At 43.4% G+C, this 21,774-nt stretch overlaps 1 protein-coding gene across 4 annotated transcripts in view; it reads left to right on the top strand.

Annotated features, from left to right (window-relative positions):
• Positions 1–21,774, top strand: part of LOC126355033 (putative leucine-rich repeat-containing protein DDB_G0290503) — a 512,513-nt gene that overhangs the window by 95,408 nt on the left and 395,331 nt on the right. For all 4 annotated transcript variants that reach the window (XM_050005182.1, XM_050005180.1, XM_050005181.1 and 1 more), the window contains one exon: positions 10,035–10,583. In XM_050005182.1, the coding sequence (XP_049861139.1) occupies positions 10,035–10,583 (549 nt within the window). The remainder of the gene's footprint in view (positions 1–10,034; positions 10,584–21,774) is intronic.

The following is a 21,774-nucleotide window of genomic DNA, read 5'->3' as shown; positions in this document are numbered from 1 at the left end:
CAGTTCTCTTGACTACCGTGAAACTGAATGCCCCAATGTATCCTGACTCCAAACTAGCCAAGAAGCAGTCTACAGCCAGGAACAAAGCTACAGCAATTGTTAAAATATTTTCACACCACACTTTGTGTCAAAATACATAAAACTATTCCAAGAAGTTTCATTTTATGATGCAGGGGCAAAGCATCGAACCACAAGGCTGAAAAGTAATTTCCTTTAGTTGTTCAGTACTTGACTGAAATTCATGGAATCCAACAGAAGCTCTAGAAGTTTGATTCACTGAATAACAAAACATTAGAGACAGTTACAAAGTTTTGTGTCGACACTTTAAGACAATTGTCAGATTCCATTGTATAAATTAATTGCTTTTTGTGGAGATGATACCAATACCAACTTCAGATGGCTTCATCGATGGTGCCAGCAGAATGTGTTTTAAGTAATTCTAAGAAGAACTAGGAACAAAAATGTATAAGGAATTAGATGACCTGCCCTGTTCTCCACAATACTATATCAAGTGCTGCTGGAGTCTTAACTGTTGACATTGAAATAGTCGTCATGAAAATATTTAATTATTTTTCAACATGTGTGGTAAGGACAGAGAAGCTGAAAGTTCTGCTTATGCACTGATGTCAATCATCAGACTCTTCTGCCTCACTAAAAAACAAGATGACTGTCATTGGTTCCTGGAGTTGAGAGAATTCTTAAACTTTGGATTCCTTTAAAACAATTTTTTGACTCTTAATAATTTCAAATTTCTTCTGTAGTCCAGTCAGTGAAATTTACATATTACTGCAGCCAGACTTGGCTCTGTTTGAAAAAAGTATAAAAAGCTTGTAGAAGAATAAAGTCTTAATTTTTGAAATAAGAAGTATATTATTGACTCTCAAAAATGCCTGAATGATAGGAAGACTGTTAATTTTATTGGCATGCACACCAAGATGAATTTGAACAAATTAAGGAAATAAATAATTGGATTTCAAAACTTGAAGAAGAGACAGTGGCTTTCAATGCCACAGCTTTTGATGACTTCGAGTAATGGGCTATTTCATCTCATAAATATCAGGTATTCAATTGGATGACACTATCTGAAATCCCGGATTGGGTGATGATTGATGCACTATTAGATACCTGACTAAAATGGTGTGAAGATTTCAGGTGACAATTGTTTTCAGGAATGTAGGTATCTGAAGAGCTTTTTAGAAGCTAAGTATGACTGGAAAAATGGAAGTCTAAACACTGTGTGAAAGAAAGGTGGATTTACTTTATGAAGTAAGCCAAATATCAATCTACAAGCTTACTTGCATGGAGTTTTATAAATATGTAAAAGAGGAAAACAGACTTGTTGTAAAAGAAAGATGGAATCTTCCAAAAAAGATGTTGTACCAACTACTTCTGTCGTAAGAAGTTCCCTGTAATTGTGTTCTAAATAAAAGTAATTATATTAAATATTCATTTCTACACTCCCGTCTCAAAGTGTCCCAATGAGATCCAACTAGATATGGCAACCCTACAGGGTATTTCCATAAGAGTGTGCAAAAATTTGACAGGTCGTGGGATGATCTGCTGAACAATTTGAGGGGAACCTGGGTTCGGCGAAGCCAACTTAAGGAGGTAATAGAAATAAAATCACATTAGTGTGTATGTTTTTATTTACATTAGTTACAGTTAACTGCAAATATCATCATTGACACAATGAATAAACCATTTGTACTGTATCTTACAAAATGTGCATAAACTGATGGCCATCAACCTCAATGCAAGCATGATATTGGCGAACAATATTCTGACGCACCCTGACAAATATCCCTGATGTGTTTCAAATCACAGCAGAGGCAGCTACAGTTCTGTCAACTAATTCTATCTCCATACCCATTGGGGTCTCATACACCAGTGACTTTATACATCCCCACATGAAATAATCAAGGGGATTCAGGTCAGGTGACCTCGCAGGCCATGGAATAGGACCCCAATTCCAATCCAGCAATCAGGAAATACAGTATTGAGATGGTTTGCAGACATCCAGACTGAAGTGAGGTGGTTCACTATCGTGTTGTATCCACATCCTTTGACGAACAGCCAAGGGTACATTCTCCAACAACTCAGGTAGAACTCTTTACATGAATGTCAATAAAGTTCTTCTGGGTTAGAGACCGCATTGTCATTTATAAAATTCCAACGTTTCGGCGTCTGTTGCAAGACGCCTTCCTCAGGGTGTGTTGCTAACTGCTGAATGAGTGCAAGTGTGGGTGCATATATACTATGGAAGAGTGTTGTGATTGGATGTGAGGATGAGGAGGAAGGGTACTAGGAGTTCATTTTATTGGCGTTTGCATTGCGTCTTGTTATTGGCGGAAATAGGCGTTTTCCAATGACAATGCGGTCTCTAACCCAGAAGAACTTTATTGACATTGACAACGGCCGCGGAAGCCTACGGTTACATTTAACGCACCTGTATGGGCAGGAGATTTACGCAAACATCAGGCAGCTCGAATCACTGAGGCTGAAAAGAGGTAAACTGCTGAATGATCTTGCGTTCCTGAAGAGATGTAGGGATGCCAATGTAGTACCAACATTTTTATGGCTGACGTCCCACATAAAATCGTACAAGGCCAGGAAAATCTGTGCACAGGCCAGCAAAGCTTTATTGCGGGAAAGGATCCGTCACATTCGTGGTAGTCTCGACGTGAACAACAGAAAACTGTGTGAACTGCACCTCTTTCTGAGTGGGAAACTGGATGAGGATGACTGGCACAAGGTCGACAGGTTAACCTTCCAGCAAGCTGCCAGATCAAGTGAATGTACCACCAGTCGCCAGGTGACGAAGTTCGACAAAGTGCAACGGAAAACAAGAGATGAAGGACCAGTTTTGGATACGCGACGGACAGTGGTGAACCTCTCCAGCCACACCTTGAGCGATGCAGCCACAAAAGTTTTGGCGAAAGGGATGAACTATGCAATCGCACCAAAACTAGTACCGAAAGAAGACATTATCGAATCAGTGGAGGCCTCGGTACGCCATCTACCACAACCAGAAGCAGAGAAGATCCGACAAGAAACAGTACGAGTCTTGGCTCACGCAAAGCCTCCGAAGCAAAACATCAGTAAAGAGGAACGTCAGGCTATCAAGGAGCTGAAGAACAACTCTCAGATTGTGATAAACAGGCGGACAAGGGAAATGCCACTGTAGTGTTGGACACAGTAGATTACGATAAGCGGATGGAGGATCTTTTGAAGGAACCCATTTACCATAAACTTAAGGGGGATCCGACGGTCAAGATAGTGAAATCGACGCAAGCGCTGCTGAAGCAAACCAGGATGAATTTTGACACAACCCGTAGACTCATTCCACAGGTGCCACAGGCATCAAGAATATATGGGGTACCAAAGATCCACAAAGAAGCCTTCCCTTTACAGCCGATAGTGAGTAGTATCAACTCGCCGACCTACCAATTAGCGAAAGAATTGGCTCCGAAGCTTAGACGTTTAGTGAGACATACAGATGCATACGTCAAGGACTCCACCCATTTTATAGCACTTTTGAAAGAGAAGCGTGTCTCTGATACGGATTTGATGGTCAGTTTTGACGTGAAATCTTTGTTCACGAATGTACCCGTGACGGACACCATGAACATCTTAGAGGAACGCATGGCACCTGACATCAGCGAGCTAGTGCGCCACTGTTTGACGACCACCTATTTTAGGTGGAAAGGGGATTTTTACGAGCAGACGGACGGTGTTGCTATGGGTTCCCCTCTTTCGCCAGCTGCAGCAGACATTTTTATGCAAGCATTCGAAGAAACAGCACTCCTGTCCGCGCCATTACGCCCGGAATGCTGGCTACGATACGTGGATGACACCTTTGTTATCTGGCCACACGGAGAAGAAGAGCTTCAGAACTTCCACGAACATCTTAACCAGCAGCACAGCAAAATTCATTTTACCATGGAGATTGAAAAGAATGGGGTATTGCCTTTTCTCGACGTAGAAGTTTATCGTAAGCCAGACGGGGAGCCTGGACACAGAGTTTACAGGAAGCCCACCAACACGGACAGGTACCTGCATGCATCCTCCCACCACCATCCTATGCAAAAGAATTCGGCCCTGCGAACTTTAACTAAGAGAGCCTACAGGATCAGCGATGAATACAACCTGCAAGCTGAACTGCAGAACCTCAGGACCATTTTTGGAGCTAATGGCTACGACATGAGGCTGATACGCAAAACCATGGCGCCGAAGGAGGAGGGCAACAGGGAAATACAGAACGAAGCACAGAACACCGCCGTGCTACCGTATGTACAAGGGGTTACTGAACGTCTGGGCAAAATTCTCCGTCGGGCAGGTATTAAGCCGATTTTTCGTAGCAACAACAAAATAAAAGACATTCTGGGCTCGACAAAAGATACAATTGACAAGTTTCATGCCGCCGGAGTTTATGAAATCGAGTGTGAATGTGGACTGGTGTATGTAGGTGAGACTGGGCGTAAAATAAGCACAAGGCTAACTGAACATGAGAGATATATCCGCCTCAAACAATATAGCAAATCAGCGGAGTCAGAACATCATGAGCAGTGCAGGATGAACATCGAATTTCGAGAGGCCCGAGTACTGGCGAAACAGCCGTTTAGTTTGAGGAGGAAGATTAGAGAGGCTATCGAAATAGCCAAGCGACCCGATTATATGAATAGAGAAGACGGGTACAGACTTCCAGCGTCTTGGCTGCCTGTTGTGACAGATTTGCGGAAGGACAGCTCGCGCAAAGCAACAGGCGTGCGGTAGGCCACAGCGGAGGATGGTACACAGAGCGCTGACGCGGCCTAGTCGATACTAGGCAGTTAGTAAACAACGATACGCTGCAGTCGCCGCTAAGTCTCCTATTCGCCGATTTCCACCAATGGCAGGCAGTAAAGGAAACTCCAACGGAAAACGCCTATTTCCGCCAATAACAAGACGCAATGCAAACGCCAATAAAATGAACTCCTAGTACCCTTCCTCCTCATCCTCACATCCAATCACAACACTCTTCCATAGTATATATGCACCCACACTTGCGCTCATTCAGCAGTTAGCAACACACCCTGAGGAAGGCGTCTTGCAACAGACGCCGAAACGTTGGAATTTTATAAATGACAATGCGGTCTCTAACCCAGAAGAACTTTATTGACATTGACAACGGCCGCGGAAGCCTACGGTTACATCTTTACATGAACATCAAGTACTGGTGGCTGTTCAGATGGCCAGGTAGAAGATGTGGCCCAATGAGACTGTCACCTACAATTCCAGCCCAGATATTCACAGCAAAACATACTTGGTGGTATGACTCTACTAAAGTGTGAAGGCTTTCCTCATTCCAACGATGATATTCCTACTGTTCGAAATACCATCATGATAAAATGAGGCCTCATCAGTAAACAGCACAATTTTTAGGAAATCTGGTTGTTCAATCCATTGTTGGAGCAACCCCTGACAAATGCAACCCTTGGTGCAAAGTCAAGTCAAAAGCATTGCATGGGCTTGTTGTGGGTCACAGGGGTGTAATTGTTGTTCATGGAGTGCTTGCCACCTGATAGTATGCGCAGCTCTCATTTCACATGTGATACGATGACTACTTGTAGTGGGGTCTGCTGCAACATGTTCCAGCACCTCTTCTTCAAAATCGGACGCTGATTCTGATTCTGTGTTGTCTGTCAATTGTACTTCTTCCCTTTCAGGGAAGTTATTCCTCACTGTACAAATACTTGGTCAAGACATTCTCATGAAGGTGGATACTTGTTCTGCTGCCACTATCATCAATTCTCAGACGTATCTTCAGTTGGATTCTCCACTCCTGTCACCTGTCACTAGGCAATTATGGACTTAACAATAAACAGAAGATTTCTCTCTTGGGACAATTTGATGCTGAAGTATCTTACAAATCTGTCGTTCGCACTGTTCCCATATTTGTGGTCGACCATAGTAACGCGGAGAATCTTTTTGGTTTCAGTGCCTTTCTCGTTTTTGGGTTCTCCATAGATGACCGTCAATATCGTCTCTGATGCTATTCCTTATGCTCAAGTGGATTCTTTGTTGACGAGATTTTCGTCCCTTTTTTTTTCTCCTGGGTAAGCCTGTGCAAACGACTCTGAAGCTCATATCACGCTCAAACCCAATGCTCGACCTAAGTTTTTTCAGGCTCGACCCATTCCTGTAGCCCTTCATGATCAGGTCAAACGGGAGCTGAATTGTCTCACTCCTTCAGGGGTCTTGCTTCCTGTCACTTCCAGTGAGTGGTCCTCTCCTGTCGTTGTTGTTGTTAAGCAAAATGGTGATATTCGTCTCTGTGGCGATTTCAAAGCCACTGTAAATGCTCAATGCCTTATTGACACTTACCCTATGCCTCAACCTGAAGAATTGTTCACTAAACTTGCTGGAGGCCAGTATGTTTCTAAACTTGACCTGTCAGAAGCTTATCATCAACTTCCTCTCGACACTGCTTCTCGGCAGTTTGTGGTCCTTAACATGCCTTTTGGCCTCTATCAATACCAACGATTGCCATTCAGGGTTGCCAGCGCCCCTGCTCTCTTTCAGCGATTCTTGGAACAATTATTGCTCAAAGTCCCTGGGTGTATAAATTACCAGGACGACATTGTTGTCACTGGTTCCACCATTGATGAACATCTTCAGAATCTCCGCACACTTTTTCACATCTTACAGAATGCCGGTCTTAAGTGTAATCTTCAGAAATCACAATTTTTTCAGACATCTATCACTTACTTGGGGTTTCAACTCTCTCGGGATGGTATTCGTCCGCTTCAGCAAATTGTCGCTGCCATCGATGCCCTTCCTCGCCCTACATCTGTTAAGGAACTGCAGGTCTTCTTGGGGAAAATAGCGTACTATCATAAGTTTTTACCATGTGCTGCTTCGGTGGTTCAGCTGTTGCATCGCCTGTTGCATAAAAACGTGCTTTTTCACTGGTCCACATCATGCGATGCGGCTTTCCAGAATTTGAAGACTATGCTGAAACAGGCCCCATGCCTGGCTACTTATCGACCTGGCCAACACCTTGTTCTTGCCACGGACGCCTCTCAATACGGGGTCGGTGCAGTCCTTGCGCATCATTTTTGTGACGGTTCTGAACAACCCATTGCTTATGCCTCCAAAACGTTCCCGGATGCCCAATGAAAGTATTCTCAAATTGAAAAAGAAACTTTGGTTGTTATTTATGCTCTTCATAAGTTTGGTGTTTTTCTCTATGGATCCAAATTACCTTGTTCCGGATCACAAACTACTTGTTTCCTTGTTTCATCCATCTACGTCACTTCCCGCAAGGCTGCACACTGCCTCCAGCGTTGGGCTCTTTACTTGTCTCGTTTCAATTACGAGATTCATTTCTGGCTGACGGCTCAACATGTGAATACTGATGCACTGTCTCGCCTTCCCGTAGGTCCTGATCTGGCATTCGACAGGGACGAACGTTTGTGTTTCCACCTTGATGCTGCCGAGCAGCGGGTTGTGGACGGGTTCCCCATCACCAGGGACCGGCTGACGGCTGCTACGGGTTCTGACCCTACCCTCTCCCGGGTTTTACGCTGTATTCAGAAGGGTTGGCCAGATTGTCCGTCCACTAAGACTTCTTATCCGTTGCGGCACTACTACACTTTGTGTTACCACCTCACGGCTAGGGATGGTGTTATCCTCCTTTCCTCCAAAAACGCTTTGCCGCATTTTGTGGTACCTGTGTCTTTGCGTGCTTCAGTCTATCGTTCCTTCACTAAGGGTACTGGGGTGTGTCTCGCACAAAATCTCTGGCGCGCCGTCATGTGTACTGGCCCGCCATGGACTCTGAAATCGCACACATGGTCGCTGTCTGTGGCCCTTGTGAGTCACAGGCCACTGCCCCGAAGTCATCTTTGTCACCCTGACCTTCACCTGAGAAGCCCTGGGAGCGTATTCATGCTGACTTTGTGGGACCTTTTTTGGGTACTTATTGGCTTCTCGTTATTGACGCCTACTCTAACTTTCCTTCCATTGCACGTCACCTACCACCGCGGCAACCACCAATGCACTAGCTCGCATTTTCTCTTTGGAAGGCCTTTCCTCTACTCTCATTACTGATAATGGTCTGCAATTTTCCTCTTCCAATTTTGCGGATTTTTGTGCCAGTCACAGCATCATGCATGTCACGGCCCCTCAGTTCCATCCACAGTCAAACGGTAAGGCTGAGTGCCTGTTCCACACATTGAAGGCTCAGATGATGAAACTCCTGACTTCTTCTGCTGCTGATGATGTGCTTCAACAATTTCTGGCTTCTTACCGTTTCACCCCAATGGCGACCACAGCCCGGCTGAGCTCTTACATGGCTGACAGCTCAGCATGCTACTTCATCTTCTGCGGCCTTCCATCTTACAGCCACGGGTGCCTTTGCTTGGCCGGTTCACCGCCGACGACCTAGTATGGATACGGGGATATGGCAGGCAGCCAAAATGGAGTCCTGGCCGCATCTTACGACACCGTGGTCGACGCCTGTATGAAATCCAGACGGACACGGGTGTTGCAGTGCGTCATTGGGACCAGCTTGGTCCTCGTGTGCCAACAATGCCTATTCCGGATGCCGCTATACCACCTTCGGCTCTACCTGATGCTCGGGATACTGGAATCTCTCATTACTCACAACGCAGTCCTCTCACCATCATATAGGTGCCAGCTCCAGAACTGACGCCACCGGGAGATGTGCCCATGCAGGAACCAGATGACCATCATCTGTTGGAGCAACTCTACTCGCCTCCTTCTCCTACAGACGCGGACACATCCCCCATGTCTCCTGTTATAACAGCTGGACTTGCCGCAACAGGCAGATTGGTGCACGGGGCCCCAGCAGATTCGACCCCCATGTCACCTATCATTTCGACCTGTTATCATCGGGGACACTTCCGTCCGTACAGGAAATCTCCTTCTGTCAACAACACCTATGGGTGTTATCAATCTACAGGCCACCTCCATCAAGACCTGTGCAAAAAATTCAAAGTGGGTGGAAGGGTTGTGACTTGCCGATCTTTCAAAGTGCTGCCGCACAGTTAGGCGCGTTCTCTACATGCATCGCTGTCTGCCAGCCATGCAGCAGCACTGCCACCTAAGCGGCCAGCCAGCCAGCGGCCACTAGACTTGGACTCAGTTATGATTTGACTGTTAAAGTGTACACACATCGTACTCTGTTTACTTGATCTGTGACTTTCATGTATTGCGTCTTCCTTGAAATATATTTGTTCAGCTTGAAGTTATTACACCCATATTCATTGATCAAGAGAAATAAACACTCATCATGATGGATGAGGTCTGTTAGGAAATCATTCCCTGTACAGCCTTTCAGCAGTGAGGTGCATGTCAATGAGTTCAGCAAAATTGTATTGGTACTATTTCATCTACTGTATCATACGTCACTGAATAGCACTGAGTAATGAATGGGTCTGCTGTAGATTCATAGCACACCCTGTCATGGGACAATGTAAATATGATGTAACAGAGCCATCTTATGGACAAGTAAAGTAAATGATAGCTACGTCATGATTTCCCACTAATCAGGCTCATCCTCCTTGTTTTATTGCAGGCACTAAAGAATGTACATATAAATAAACAACACAGTAAATATAAACTTTTACACATGTTAGTTGTAAATAAGCTGAAAATATTAATGCTACACGGAGTGGTTGACAAGTTTACTTCCATATTTCCTTAAGTTGGCTTTTCTGACCTCAAGCTCCCTACCTCAAATTGTTCAGTGAAACATTCTCTATGTCCTGTTACATTTTTGCACACCATTAAGCAAAGGTCCTGTATATTGCTTGCTATTTACTTACATGAGTGTCTCAATAACAGTTATCTATGTTGTGTGAGAAATGGAGACACATGTACATTTATCATTATATTTATGAAGGTTTTCATTTCCCCATATGGATATTTCAATTAATAATGTTACTGAATTCTGTGAGAGTAATGTTGATAAAGTGACAGTTCCCATTCAACTTAATTATGCTAATATTTCACTCTGTGTTCTTTTTCAGAAAGGAAATCTTTCAGACCCTGAGCAAAGATTGGTGAAAGAATATGAACAAGAAATCCAAGACAGATTAAATGAGTTGCATGACACATCAAGGAGGATTCAAACTCTGATTGGCTTAACTAACTCAGATCTGGAACGACTAATCAATTCCACAGAAGCATCTGAACAAAATGAGGTGGATGACAATAATACAATTAGTGAGACAACAAGTGAAGTCTCGTCTGTGTCAGAACCATTCATAGATCTTGGAACATTATTTAATGATAGTGATACAGAAGAGGCTGCTGATTCCTTAGCTCATGCTCAGCTAGGTGTGAATGAAGTGAATCAAATACTGGAAACTATATCAGAAGAAGAAGTGCCTAATGAAGATGCACACGAGTGGATATCTGTAAACACTGCAGTCACTGAAGCATTGCAGTGTGTAGACATTCAGGAAAAATTTATCAACATTCTAACAAAAGGAGAGTTGATGACAGGGAAACCAACCCATGATTCGGATGACGGTGCACCAAAAATAGTGACTGTGTGTGAAAAAAGGAATTTTTCAGTAAGTATCAGAGCTGCAGACAGCTTGACTGCTCAGCTAAGGTATATGTTGCAGCACCTCACAAAGGAAGTATTTGAGCACTTGCTTCTCATTTATGCATTTTTTCCATAATGAATCCAGGACAATGTAACAAAGGAGTTCTTAATTCTCATTTTCCATTAAACAAGTTTCATTAGTTACTGTAAAATTTGGTGCTACCCTTATTATCCTACACTCTATCAGTCTTGGCAGATTTAGTTCATAAAGGTTCTTGTTCTAGAACTTTTACATACTGAAGCAAATTTTGTGATACTGTTTTGTTTATCTCATTTCTTCATATAAATTAATTTCTTTGAAAGGAGTTGTAAACATAGTTTTTACACACAAATAAGCAAAAACTGTAAAGAAAAACTGACTATAGATAATGTGCGAAACAAAATGTTATTGAAATCTTAAGCACATATATAGACAGGGAAAAGAATTTGTACTCTGGTTTGTAAAGTTTACAAAGTTAGTAGACATATCAGTATTGACAGTCGTCTGGGTGAAAAATATGAGAAGTAATGGAGCAATCATGATTTATTAGGAGAACTGTAGACCAACATGTATGAATGCGTGCTTATCCCAGTAAAATTAATTTGTGTGTGTGTGTGTGTGTGTGTGTGTGTGTGTGTGTGTGTGTGTGTGTGTGTGTGTGTGTGCTTCATGATGTAATAAAACTGCCAATATTTTGACTGCTATTGCAGGCAGTTTTCTTCATGGTATGTACTAGCAAGCAGTTGAACCTTTTAGCACAGGAAAGATATGTGCTTGTGTTTACAGCAGAACATTTTGAACCACCGTATGCCTCTGTTTCCAAGGATCATGTTAATTATCTTTGTGTCACAACTAACTTCATTGCAATCTCTTGGTATGTTCTGGAACAAGTCAGTTATAGTTATTGAAAACTTTCTCGATGATAAATATAGCAATGAGCTGATTATTTACATGTTTTGTCGTAAGCTCGCTGTCTCTCTCTCTCTCTCTCTCTCTCTCTCTCTCTCTCCCCCCCCCCCCCCCCCCCCTCCCCCCTCCCACATACACACACACACACACAATCAATATCTCACTGTTTTTTGTGTCACACCAATTGTTCCTCGTGCTAGAATTATATTTGTGAATGTTGCTATTGTTTTTGTATTGTGATAATATGTGGTACAGTGGAAAGTACCCTCTGCCATGCACTTTCCAGCGGTTTGCAGTGTATAGATGTAAATGGAGATAAATGATCTGTGAGACTTTTGTCAGTATTCAAAATTAATTCACTAATTGTGAATTCCTTCTCATTAGCTGTATTAGGTACATACCTACTACTCAACAGGCACATAGGAAAATTGGTACTGGACCAGGAGTCAAACTGGGATTTTCCACTTATAGCTAGTGGACACATTAACTAACTCACGTATCCATGCGCACTTTTTAGTCTGACCCAAACTTCCACATGTCACACTACCTACATCCTCATACTGTAGTCTGCTGAATTCTCTGTCCGCCACAGATGTTCATATGTTACTATAATACAGCTTGTAGTGGTTGGTGAGAGAGGCAATGTGTATTGTACAGAGCTGAAGTAATTATTATTTAGCTGCACCAAAAATTGTCTGCCCAGAAATGCACGCAGTTATAAATGTGTGCGTGTTAAGAACATTGTGACAGTTCTGGAACATTTATTCAATTTTAATTCCTTTTAGGTTTGGTGTGCGGCATGGTATTCACCTTTTCTCCATGATGATGTACAGCAATGCCAGTGTGGCTGTGGTGGCTATTCTCTTTTTGTATTTACATCGTTTTCAAGAAGGTTCATTTAAAAATGCAAGTGTCTTCATCGCATCGGGAGAAGGAAATAGGATGTAAACTTGGTAGCAGAATGAAAACTTGCAACTTCTGCATATTATAACTTTTTTTTGACCCAATGCCGAGAGAGTGCAATTACATACATCTTGATCGCACCAGCTAAAATTGAGCCAATGTGAATTAATTTTTAATCATTTTGTACAGCTGTGGGTCATCAGCAGTGTCTGTTCTGTAAGTATGCCAACTGTTAAAAGATATTTTTTTACAAGATGTTCTAGAGTGGATACCACATTGCTTCTGTGCAACAAATACTTTGCTCCTCGACAGTGAGTTATTCTGGAATATGATAGCATAAGACATTAGTGAATGAAATAGGGAAAGGAAGTCAGCTTTCCAATATTTTCAGCTCCAAAATCTGATATTATGCATAACACAAAATTTCCAGAGCACAGACATTTACAGAAATCTGTTACTGCTCTGGTATTTATCAATATGAACACCTAAGAGTTGATAATAGTCTGTTTCATTGATTGATGTATGCTTGTGCACTATTTCTAATGGTGCAGATAGGTCTTGGGCAATACAGAATTACACGTACTGTTTCCCATTGAGGTTCAGAAACAGTCCAGACAAACAGGTCATTAATTTTCAAGAAACTTTCATTTCAGTTTCAGTTGTTGATGGTTTTCCTTTGACTTGGTTTTAGTACAAAGCCAATACATGCAGTTCAATACTGCACAATCCCTATCCACATTATTAGAAATAATGCATAAGGATAAATTAATCAGTGAAATACAATATTAGAAAATCTTAGTATTTATATTCATAACAACCTGAACAGGAAAGCACCTTACAAATCTGAAACGTCTCATCTCTGCAACTTTCATGTTATGGTTAGTATCAGATGTATTAGACAAAAATGACAAAATGTTGACTTAAAGTTTCGGTTAAACATAGTCATTTCTGCTTTCGACTGTCAAATATTATTTTCTTTTTTACCTATTGCAGCTGCAGTTTTGAGTATCACTTATTTATTTGTTTAATCTGATATTATTGGGTTCATTGGGCATTCTCCTACACAGGACCAGGATTTCACACATACAATACCTATTTTACATTATAGCAACATAAAAAGTTGCTGCTATTCACAATAAAGTGCCTGGCATAGGATTCAATGAACCACCTTCAAGCTGTCTCTACCATTTCACTCTTGAACGGCACGCTGGAAAAACGAGCACTTAAATTTTTCTGTGCGAGCCCTGATTTCTCTTATTTTATTGTGATGATCATTTCTCCCTATGTAGGTGGGTGCCAACAGAATGTTTTCGCAATTGGAGGAGAAAACTGGTGATTTAAATTTCATGAGAAGATCCCATCGCAACGAAAAACGCCTTTGTTTTAATGTTTGCCACTCCATTTTAAGTATCATATCTGTGACACCATCTCCCCTATTTTGCAATAATTCAAAACGAGCTGCCCTGCTTTGTACTTCTTCAGTGTCATCCGTCAGTCCCACGTGATGTGGATCCCCCACCACACAGCAATATTCCAGAATAGGGCGGACAAGTGTGGTGTAGCAGACTCTTTAGTAGACCTGTTTCACCTTCTAAGTGTTCTGCCAATGAGTCACAGTCTTTGGTTTGCTCTACCCATAATATTATCTATGTGATCGTTCCAATCGAGTTTATTTGTAATTGTAATTTCTAAGTATTTAGTTGAATTTACAGCCTTCAGATTTGTGTGACTTATTGTGTAATCGAAACTTACCTGATTTCTTTTAGTACTCTTGTGAATAACTTTACACTTTTCTATATTAAAAACAAAGATTCCAAGACTTACCAAGCGGGAAAGCGCCGGCAGACAGGCACATGAACAAAACACACAAACACACACACAGAATTACGAGCTTTCGCAACTGGCAGTTGCTTCGTCAGGAAGGAAGGAAGGAGAGGGAAAAATGAAAGGATGTGGGTTTTAAGGGAGAGGGTAAGGAGTCATTTCAATCCCGGGAGCGGAAAGACTTCCCTTAGGGGAAAAAAAGGACAGGTGTACACTCGCACACACACACACACACACACACACACACATATCCATCTGCACATACACAGACACAAGCAGACATATTTAAAGGCATCATCTCTGCCCTTACTCTTTGCCTTTAAATATGTCTGCTTGTGTCTGTGTATGTGCAGATGGATATGTGTGTGTGTGTGTGTGTGTGTGTGTGTGTGTGTGTGTGTGCGAGTGTACACCTGTCCTTTTTTTCCCCTAAGGGAAGTCTTTCCGCTCCCGGGATTGAAATGACTCCTTACCCTCTCCCTTAAAACCCACATCCTTTCATTTTTCCCTCTCCTTCCTTCCTTCCTGACGAAGCAACTGCCAGTTGCGAAAGCTCGTAATTCTGTGTGTGTGTTTGTGTGTTTTGTTCATGTGCCTGTCTGCCGGCGCTTTCCCGCTTGGTAAGTCTTGGAATCTTTGTTTTTAATATATTTTTCCCATGTGGAAGTTTCTTTCTGTTTTATTTACACTTTACACTTTTCTTTATTCAGGGTCAATTGCCACTTTTTGCAGCACACAGACATTTTATCTAAATCATTTTGTAAGTTGTTTTCATCATCTGATGACTTTACAAGATGGTAAGTGACAGCATCATCTGCAAACCATCTAAGACAGCTACTCAGATTGTCTCGTATGTCGTTAATATAGATCAGGAACAATAGAGGGCCTATAACACATCCTTATGGAACATCGGATATTACTTCTGTTTTACTCGATGACTTTCTGTCTATTACTATGAACTGTGACCTTTCTGATAGTAAATCATGAATCCAGTCGCACAACTGAGGCGATACTCCGTAGGCATGCAGTGTGGTTAGAAGACACTTTTGAGGAACGGTGTCGAAACCCTTCTGGAAATCTAAAAATATGGAATCAATTTGACATCCCCTGTCGATAGCACATATTATTTCATGAGTATAAAGAACAAGTTGTGTTTCACAAGAACAATATTTTCTGAATCCATGCTGACTATGTGTCAGTAAATCCTTTTCTTTGAGGTACTTCATAATGTTCGAATACAGTATATGCTCAAAAACTCTGTGAGAAGAATCTGACTGGTATACAATCTGGACCGGAGGCCTTCCATTTATTAAGTGGTTTAAGCTGCTTTACTGAGGATATCTACTTCTATGTTTCTCATGTTGGCAGTTGTTTTTGATTGGAATTCAGGAATATTTACTTCGTCTTCTTTGGTGAAGAAGTTTCGGAAAATCGTGTTTAATAACTCTGCTTTAGTGGTACTGTCATCAATGGCTTCACCAGTGTTATCATGCAGTGAAGGTATTGGTTGTGTCTTGCCACTGGTGTGCTTTATATATGACCAGAATCTCTTTTGGTTTTCTGCTAGATTGTGAGACAGAATTTTGTTGTGGGAATTATTAAAAGCATCTCGCATTGAAGTACGCACTATATTTCGAACTTCAGAAAAACTTTGCCAATCTTGGGGATTTTGCGTTCTTTTAAATTTGGCATGCTTTTTTCATTGCTTCTGCAACAACGATCTGACCCATTTTGTGTACCATGGGGGATCAGTACCATCACTTATTAATTTATGTGGTATATATCTATCAATTACTGTTGATACCATCTCTTTGAAAACATTCCACAACTTTTCTACACTTCCATGATCAGATCGGAAGGAGTGGAGACTGTCTCTTAAAAAGGCATTAAGAGCATTTTTATCAGCTTTTTTAAACAGATATATTTTGCGTTTCTTTTTTATGGTTGTAGGTGTTACTGTATTCAGCCTAGCAACAACTGCCTTGTGGTCGCTAATGCCTGTATTCATCACAATACTCACCATTTGTCCAGAATTATTTGTTGCTAAAAGGTGGAAGTATGCTCTCGCAACCATTTACGCTTTGAGTGGGCTCATGAACTAATTGTTCAAAATAATTTACTGAGAAAGCTTTCAGTACAATTTCGGATGACGTTTTATGCCTGCTGCTGGCTTTAAACATACAATTTTCCCAGCATATTGAGGGTAGATTGAAGTCACTACCAACTATAATTGTATAAGCGGGGTACTTATTTGAAATGAGATGCAAGTTTTTTTGAACTGTTCAGCAACTATATCTTCTGAGTGGGGGGGGGGGGGGGGGGGGCGTCAGTAAAACTATCCAATTAATAGTTTAGTCCAATTTTCAGGTATAACCTCTACCCATACTATTTCACACGAACTATCTACTTCAGCTGCTATTTTGTCTAAAACTGACATGGTGAGACCGTGGCTATGTACAATTAATGATGTAGGTTAATTCTTACAAAGAAGAAGACAGCAACCAACCACTATTAATACTGCTATTTATTTAGCACCGTAACCAGTTTTGAACTGGCAAGTTCATCATCAGATGGTTGTTCATATTATTTGCAAGATATACTTTACGTAATCATCAGTTTTCGATTTTTATTTTGCCACAGTGGAAGAATAAAAATCGAAAACTGGCAATTATGTAAAGTGTATCTTGCAAAACATGCGAACAGCCCTCTGATGATGAATTTGCAGTTTGAAACTGGTTATGGCACTGTTTATCTAAATAAATAGCAGTATTAATAGTGGCTGGTTGCTGTCTTCTTCTTTGTAAGAATTAACCTACACTATCTACTTCAATTTCGCTACCAGGCAAACTACCTCTGACAGCAATAAATACTCCACCACCAACTGCATTTAATCTATCCTTTCTGATCACTGTTAGATTCTGCCCCCGGTAGCTGAGTGGTCAGTGTGACGGAATGTCAATCCTAAGGGCCCGGGTTCAATTCCCGGCTGGGTCGGAGATTTTCTCCGCTCAGGGACTGGGTGTTGCGTTGTCCTAATCATCATCATTTCATCCCCAGTTGCCGAACTGGCGTCAACTCGAAAGACCTGTACCAGGCGAACGGTCTACCCGACGGGAGGCCCTAGCCACACGACATTTCATTTCACTGTTAGATTGTTTGAAAAAATTTTGGCTGAACTTATTTCTGGCTTTAGCCAGCTCTCTGTACCTAAAACTATTTGAGCTTCAGTGCATTCTATTAGGGCTTGGAGCTCTGGTTCTTTCCCAACACAGCTACGACAACTATAATACCAATTGTTTCTACAACTACCTTACTGTGCTTTACCTGCCCACTTTTAGACGGACGCCCCTTCTGTGGTTCCCTGAGACCCTCTAACCTAAAAAACCGCCCAGTCCCTTCCACACAGCCCCCGCTACCCGTGTAGCCACCTCCTGTGTGTAGTGGACTCCTGACATATTAAGCGGAACCTGGAAACCCACCACCCGATGGCGCAGGTCAAGGAATCTGCAGCCTACACAGTCACAGAACTGCCTGAGCCTCTAATTCAGACTCTCCACTCAGCTCTGCGCCAAAGGACCACAGTCGGTTCTATTAATGATGCTGCAGATGGTGAGCTCTGCCTTAATCTTGGAAGCAAGACCAGCAGTCTTTACCATTGCTGCTAGCTGCCCGAAACCAGACAGAATCTGCTCAGACCCAAAGCAACACATGTAATTGGTACCAACATATCCACCACCTGGAGTTAGCTGCACCCTGTACTCTTCATGGCATCCGGAAGCGCCATTTCCACAGCTAGAATGACTACCCCCGGGATGCACACCGAATGCACACTGGTTTCCTTCCCCTCCTTGGCAGCCATTACGTGCCTAATGGTGGAGCTCTCAACTACAAGTAAACCCACCCTCTGTGAATGCCCAGACCTTGCAGGCCGAGATGCTTCCTCTGGAACAGGTTGGATGATTGCATCCGGCTCAGAGAAATCGTCAGCCACAGAAAAAGCCCGAAACCTGTTCATCAAACAAACTGGGGAGGCTTTACGATTGGCCCCTCGGAAAGTTTTCGCTGCCTGCCAGACTTTGGAATGATCTCCCACTCGACCATGGGTGAGGGGTCAACCTCAGTGCAGGTAGTAGCTGGGGCGGTCACAGCAGTGGACCGATCGAGGGACACATGGGACGTGCTTGATGTCCCTCGCATCCCTGCGTTCGATCCCCCACAGTGACCCCCTTGGAAGCAGCCTCAAGCTGTGTGATAGAAGCCAACGCAGCCTGGAGCTGTGAGTGAAGGGTTGCCTACTCAGCTCGCAATTTTACACAATAATCACAGTTCCTATCCATTACTGCAGTCGCTCCTGTTTTAAGCTTGTAAAAATATGCAACAAAAGAACGTTGTACTCGCCTTATTAACAGTAGGAGACTGAAGTGCTCTCTCACTGACGGTCTAACTGGCACTACGCTTTTCTAACCAAAAAAACAAAAGCCTGTATGATATGAGGGTCGAGATAACGGTTGATAGCAATGGCGGTACTGTTCAGTACACTGTTATTGAAATAAAAGGTTGGGCCTAGTAAGCTCTCGAACACACAAGAAATTACAAAAATAAATTAGTAACTACACAGATAACTGAAAATAAGTCACTCCTCTTTGAAGCTCATCAAAATATGTAACAAGTGAACAGTGTACTCGCCTTATTAGTAGCAGGAACTAGCGGTGTGCTCTCGCTGATGGTCTACCCAACACAGAGCTGTTCTAACCAAACGAACAAAAGCCTGTACGATACGAGGGTTGATACAACGGTTGATAGCAATGACGATACTGTAGACTACACTGTTATTGAAATAAAAGGTTGTGCCTAGTAAGCACTTGAACACGCAAGACTGTGGAGCCAGTGTGAGTAGCTTATACTGACTAAGAACTGATAACATCAATACTGGTGTGGGAATAGCATTCCTCAGTGAACATGACAGGCAGATACCCTAGATTCTCACCATTGAAGTCTTCATGGGTTGTGCACCTATCTAGTGGCACTACGATTAACATCAGTGGAACATTAAATTCCATGTCATGTGGACAATTTGGCATTTGGGTGGGAAGTGTGGTCTGCTGGGCTTCTGGGGGTACCTGCTATTGCATGATTTATAGAAAAATCCCAAGTGCTGTGGCAAAGAAAACTTGTTGTCGGATGCATACAATTCGTGATGCGTTTTTTTTCTTTTTTTTCTTTTTTTTTTTCCTTAATTCAGGCGATACATTGTCTGCTCTAGCATGAGATAATCTGCTAGACCAGATGAATGGTAGGCACAATTGTATAGTAATATGTTGCCTCACAACTTACCCTCGTCTCCCCTGCCCCCACCCCCATCTCTGCCGTGTGAGAAAGAGAAGGCAGGTTGCTGGTGGCCACTTCCAGCATCAATTGGCAGACTGCCACAGCTGGTGGTGCAATTTTGGCAGGCCTGGGGCACTGGCTATGGTGGAGGGGAAGGCATGGTCCACACGGCAGCCCCTGGAGCATCACATTGTGAGCTCAATACCCTGGCACTCTGCCAGCTGGTGCAGGGAGCGGTGATGCACCGTGGCAGGCATTAGTTGAGTGTGCTGTGGTGCTGGTGGGGGCCTAGTGGAGGGCGCGGCAGTGTACTGCTGCTCGGACAGGTTGTATATGGTAGATGGAGCACAGTGCACCCCATGCATATTGCATAATGCATGCCATCCTGTGCTAGCACTTTAGGTGACCTTCCTGCCACCTCTTGCTGGTAGACAGGGTCACCTGTTGGAGCAGAGGTGCCATGAGGGTAGCGAAAGGAGCCTGCACAAGAGGTGCAGTGGGTAGTGGTTGGGGATTGTCCTGTCAGTGAGGCCCCAGACACCAGTACATGGTCACCCAGTGGCATTGTGTTTTTTTGGACGATGTGCAGGGCATAGGCCCATGGGCTGTTTGGGGGCTGGAGCACACTGACAGAAATCCCTGCCTCAATTTTGGTCTGCACATTTCTTCGCTTACCCAGAGGAAAGCAGTGGTAGCGACAGAAAACTGTAGGGACCCAGCATCTTTGCAGTGTAGTGCAACGTATTGTGGTGAATCTCCAGGCAGGAGTTGGAATGATGAGTGAGGAGAGGAAATTCGGCGAGGAGGTCAGCAAAGGGGCCAGTGAATGACAATTGCTGAGGGCAAAATATGTGACAGTACAAGGAATGGAATGGCATGACTACCATCGAGATACTGCAATTCACGAAGTCGATGAGGAAGGTAGTAGGTGATGAATTTAATGCCAAGGATAGGCATGGTAAAGGTCCAAGCAAAATCTCTGCTGAGGCCGAGGTTGATGAACTGGATGTGGAATCAGTGAGGAGGAGATGTGAGTGGCAGGGGCAGAGGAGGCTATCATTTTGCAGGGATAGATGGTGAGGTCAGAGACAGTGTCAAGCTGTTGGGGAGGAGGGGTACATGAACAGGCACTGAGAAATAGCAGAGGAGCTGGGTGCACCTACTGCCAGCTGCTGTCAGTGTTTGGGAGCAATGGACTTGATGCCCAGTAGTTTGCAGTATCACTGCTGGAACACTTGTGATATCACCAACAATCACCGGCACCCCAAATGTCCTGGCCACCACTAGGTGATTTGGTGTGTGTGTGCCTACTTGGATGTGCTTTTTGACTGTGTTGGGAGTTGTTTGGTGAGGGGGTGAGTGGCGGGGCAGGTGTCCACTCCAGGGTGGGGGAGATTAGTTCATCTTGCTGATCATGTGGGCTATGAACTAAGCTTTCCATTGAGGGTTCATGGGATGTGGAGTACATGGACGCCGATATCGTTTTATGTGTGGGAGACTGTGTGGAGGGCCTTTGCATTGCCCTGCAGTGACAGTGTGTGGCTCTAGGGACTCGGAAGACACAGAGACTGTGGTGGGCAGACAACTGAGTCAACTTGCAAGTAGCTTTGTTTTGGAACTGATCATAAGTTCGGGAAGTGTGCGGAGATGCTGGAGAAGTAGCAAGGGCCACATGTTGATGAATTTCTGTGATGAAGATAGTGTATGCATGTGCTTCATTTCTGACATAGCTGTGGTATCAGCTGGTGTTTCAGTGCGTCGAATGTGCTAGAAGAACAGTTGAGAGTTGGACTGGGGGTATTTGTCAGGGTAGTGACAGTCCTTGCGACTTGCATGCAATGGCTGAGGAAAGCGTGAAACTCAGCTAAATGTGCTTGTTGATCTGTGGGGTGGGGGTTGTTACTGGGCAGTACTGAACTTCAAGGTAACAGTAAGATGGGATTGGAATCACCGTGCGTAAAGACACTTCATTTACTGTGTTAGCACTGGAACAGCAGAGTAGTGTGCCGCGCTATTTTTGCAGCCCGTGATGGCGTATGCTAGCTGGGAGGTGGAGGAATGTGGTGCTCAGTCTTTTGGTCTGCATGTGCGTGGCACAGTATAGAAAGGACTAGCTGGATGGTAGGGGAATGTGACAGCAGCAGCCACTCAGTGGGGCCAGCCATGGTGTAGGGCTTGGCTGAGGCAGGGTGGGAGGGTTTCTTTTTGGCCA

Source organism: Schistocerca gregaria, chromosome 3 (genome assembly GCF_023897955.1).
Source record: "Schistocerca gregaria isolate iqSchGreg1 chromosome 3, iqSchGreg1.2, whole genome shotgun sequence".
NCBI lineage: Eukaryota > Metazoa > Arthropoda > Insecta > Orthoptera > Acrididae > Schistocerca > Schistocerca gregaria.
The sequence above is the reverse complement of the archived record's forward strand: the minus strand, read 5'-3'. Positions and strand labels throughout refer to the sequence as shown.